The sequence below is a fragment of the Pleurodeles waltl genome, chromosome 4_1 (assembly GCF_031143425.1).
Source record: "Pleurodeles waltl isolate 20211129_DDA chromosome 4_1, aPleWal1.hap1.20221129, whole genome shotgun sequence".
NCBI lineage: Eukaryota > Metazoa > Chordata > Amphibia > Caudata > Salamandridae > Pleurodeles > Pleurodeles waltl.
Window position 1 is genome coordinate 22820329 of NC_090442.1, and position 4536 is coordinate 22824864.

Genomic DNA, 4536 nt, shown 5'->3' on the forward strand with positions numbered 1-4536 from the left:
AGTACCATATACAAGGGAATTATATGGGTGTACCAGTGTGCCAATGTGAATTGGTAAATTTAGTCACTAGCCTGTTAGTGACAAATTTGGAAAGCAGAGAGAGCATAACCACTGAGGTTCTGGTTAGCAGAGCCTCAGTGAGACAGTTAGGCATCACACAGGGAACACATACAGGGCACATACTTATCAGCACTGGGGCCCTGTCTGGCAGGGTCCCAGTGACACATGGACTAAAACAACATACATACAGTGAAATATGGGGGTAACATGCCAGGCAAGATGGTACTTTCCTACAGTGGACTAAAGTGACACCAACAGTCCCAAGGTCCAGCTGTCCAACTTTGGTGGAGATAAGAGGTTGCCTCCCCATGCAAGACAGTACCCCGTGCACTGTGTGACGTACAGTTGCCAAGGCTTATGTGCAACCTTCCAAGAATTTCTTTGTGCACAGCACAGCTTAAGCCTCCACCACTCCTTCCTACAATGCATAGCTTCCTGAGTGGTTCTCCAGCGGCATGGGATCCCTTTGTGTCATGCTGCATGGGCCTCCATTTGCACCTTCTTTGTCCCCGTGCTGTGGGACTTCTGTGCATGCTGCCTGGTCTTCTGTGGGATCTCTGAGTTGCTGAGAGCCCCTCTGTCTTCCTATCCTGGGCAGAGGCCACCAAGTCCCTCCTGGTTCCGGGCAGTGCCATTTTCTGCTAACTGCAAGCTTTGTGTGTGCCAAGGCTTGTTTTCGGAATCTAGCGACGCAATTGAGACTGCAATCATTCATCTGGCGTGGGACATCTTCTGCACCAACCAGGAACCCGCATCTGTCTTCTTGGATGCATAACTGACTTTGTCTTCTCACCGGTGGTTCTTCTTTTGCACCTTGATCCGGGTTAGCAGGGGCTCCTGTTCTCCATGGACTCTTCAGTGCTTCTTGGACTTGGTCCCCTTCTTCTACAAGTCTTCAGGTCCAGGTATCCATCATTGGTGTCTTGCAGTCGCTTCTGGTTCTTGCATAATCTTCTATCACTACTTCTGGTGTGTTTCAGGAAACTTGCTCTGTTTCACTCATGTTTTCCTAGGCTCTGGGGTGGGTTCTATTACTTACCTTTGGTGTTTTCTTACACTCTCAGCGCCCCTCTACACACTACATTTGACTTGGTGGGAAACCAACTTTTGCATTCCACTATTTTAGTATATGGTTTGTGTTCCACCTAGGCCCATTGCAACCTATTGTGATTTTCACTATTTGCAATGTTTTCTGACTGTGTACTTACCTGTTTTTGGATACTAGTGTGTATATTGTGTATATTACTTACCTCCTAAGGGAGTATAGTCTCTAAGGTATTTTTGGCATTTGTGTCACCAAAATAAAATACCTTTATTTTTGTAACAGTGAGTATTTTCCTTCATGTGTGTACTTATTGTGTGACTACAGTGATATTGCATGAGCTTTGCACGTCTCCTAGTTCAGCCTAAGCTGCTCTGCTACAGCTACCTCCAGACAGCCTAGCTGCTAGACACTGACTACATTTCACTAATAAGGGATAACTGGACCTGGTATAAGGTGTATGTTCCTATGGTACCCACTACAAACCAGGCCAGCCTCCTACACCACCCAAGGTGCAGATGTGCACTCCATCCCAATGGCTAATGCTCCCTCCAACTAAGGTGATGATGTACCCTTTACCTAAAGTGCTGATGTACCTTCCACCGAAGGTGATGAGGTACCCTCCACCTAAGGTGCTGATGTACCCTCCACCTAAGAGGCTGATGTACCCTCCAACCAAGGTGTTGATGCTCTCTCCACCTAAGGTGCTGATGTACCCTCCACCTAAGGGGCTGATGTCCCCTCCACCTCAGTGGCTGATGTATCCTCCACCTGAAGTGCTGATGTGCCCTCCACCTAAGGTGATGATGTACCCTCCAACTAAGGTGTTGATGCTCCCTCCAACTAAGGTGATGATGTACCCTTTACCTAAAGTGCTGATGTACCTTCCACCTAAGGTGCTGATGTGCCCTCCTACTAAGGTGTTGATGCTCCCTCCACCTAAGGTGCTGATGTACCTTCCACCAAAGGTGGTGATGTACCCTCCAACTAAGGTGTTGATGCTCCCTCCACCTAAGGGGCTGATGAACCTTCCACTTAAGGGGCTGATGTACCCTCCAACTAAGGTGTTGATGCTCCCTCCACCTAAGGTGCTGATGTATCCTCCACCTAAGGGGCTGATGTTCCCTCCACCTCAGTGGCTGATGTACCATCCACCTAAAGTGCTGATGTGCCCTCCACCTAAGGTGCTGATGTACCCTCCACCTAAGGTGCTGATGTATTCTCCACTTGCGGTGCTAATGCTCCCTCCAACTGAAGTGTTGATGCTCCCGCCACCTAGGGGGCTGATGTACCCTCCACCTAAGGTGCTGATGTACTCTCCACTTACGGTGCTGATGCTCCCTCCAACTGAAGTGTTGATGCTCCCTCCACCTAAGGGGCTGATGTACCCTCCACCTAAGGGGCTGATGTACCCTCCACCTAAGGGGCTGATCTATCTTCCACTTAAGGGGCTGATGTACCCTCCACCTAAGGTGGTGATGTGCCCTCCACCTAAGGTGCTGATCCTCCATCCCCTAAGGTGCTGATGCTCCCTCCACCTCAGTGGCTGATGTACCCTCCACCTAAAGTGCTGATGTGCCCTCCACCTAAGGTGCTGATGTACCCTCCACCTAAGGTGCTGATGTATTCTCCACTTTCGGTGCTAATGCTCCCTCCAACTGAAGTGTTGATGCTCCCGCCACCTAGGGGGCTGATGTACCTTCCACCTAAGGGGCTGATGTACCCTCCACCTAAGGTGCTGATGTACTCTCCACTTACGGTGCTGATGCTCCCTCCAACTGAAGTGTTGATGCTCCCGCCACCTAAGGGGCTGATGTACCCTCCACCTAAGGGGCTGATGTACCCTCCACCTAAGGGGCTGATCTACCTTCCACTTAAGGGGCTGATGTACCCTCCAACTAAGGTGCTGATGTACCCTCCACCTAAGGGGCTGATGTACCTCCACCTAAGGGGCTGATGTACTTTCCACCTAAGATGCTGATGTGCCCTCTATCCCAGGTGTTGCTGTCCCCTCTTCCGCAGTGTCAGCATACACTCCATCGTGGGTGCAGATGTCCCCCCCACTGCAGGCGCTAATATATCCTCCACTTCAAGTAGAGTTGTGCCTACTCATGCAATGCTGATGAGCCCTCCAAACAAGGTGCAAGTGAGCCCATCTCCCCAGGAGCTTATTTGCCCTTCAGCCCATGTGATGATGTGCCCTGAAATTCACCTTTTTAACCAATAGCTGTTATCATTTGGCAATCAAAAGAGCCCAGGTTTCAACAGGTCACACAAATCTCTGCAAAGAGGACATAACTTTTGGCTCAAAATGTTTGTGACTACTTCAGAAGTTATAAGCAGGTTCTGCAGCATTGGAACAACAAACCGAATAATTAATTTTCTAATTTAAATTAGATTTTTAATCTCAAAGCTTAATTACTGGCACATCCTTAGAAACAGTTCTCACAGTTTTGAAGGTAAAGCACAAATCCCTTCTGAGTGGCAGATTCCTACAACATTTCACGTGCACAAAGGGCAGAAATCCATGGAAGTGCATAAACCTCACTGGCATTTCACAAACCCAACCCAGCTTCACCTATGCTTCTGGAAAGTCTACTCTGATCGCAGTTATTTCCATGTGAGTGACACCTGCACGAGTAGCAATGGGTGAGTAAGTGACACCTGCATGAGGAGCACTGGGTGTGAAAGTGGCATTTGACCGAAAAGCAGTGAGTGTGTAAGTATTACCTGCATGAGGAGCAGTGGGTATGTAAGTGTTACCTGCACGAGGAGCAGTGGGTGTGTAAGTGACACCTACAAGAGGAGCAGTGGGTGTGAGTGACACCTGCACAGGGAGCAGTGGGTGTGTAAGTAACACTTACACAAGGAGCTGTGGGTGTGTAAGTGACAATTACTCGAGGAGCAGTGTGTGTAAGTGACACCTGCACTAGGAGCAATGGGTGTGTAAAAGACACCTGTCGAGGAGCAGTGGCTGTGTAAGTGACACCTGTATGTGCAGCAGTGAGTGCATAAGTGACACCTGCACAAAGAGCAGGAGGTGTGTAAGTGACACCTATACGAGGAGCAGTGGGTGCATATATGACCAGTGCTTAATTTGTGCTTGTTCTTTCCGGTGCTGAGCACCGGCACTTATTTTTGAGGGCCGGGGCTTATTCCTCTGCCTCAATCATTTGCTGCGAGCAAAAGACACATATAGGAAAGATGGAGGAAGGGAAAAACAAAAAAGCTTCACAAAGGGAGAAAGGAGAAAGCTGCAAGAGTGAGCTGAAGGGGCAGTGAGAGGCCCGAGATGGCTTCAGGATCACGCCGCCTCAGTATTCCGTACTCACACATTTCATTGTAGCAGCCGCATGTTTAAGAGGAGGGCTTTGGGCACGGGCACCTTTTTATTTACAAATTAAGCACTATAAGTGACACCTGCACAAAGAGTA

General features: G+C 49.0%; 1 protein-coding gene across 1 annotated transcript; it reads left to right on the top strand.

Annotated features, from left to right (window-relative positions):
• The first annotated feature begins 1668 nt into the window (after positions 1-1668).
• On the top strand, positions 1669-2628 carry LOC138286928 (uncharacterized). Its single transcript, XM_069227309.1, has one exon. It carries the CDS (start codon positions 1669-1671, stop codon positions 2626-2628), a length of 960 nt encoding a protein of 319 aa, XP_069083410.1.
• Positions 2629-4536: the final 1908 nt, after the last annotated feature.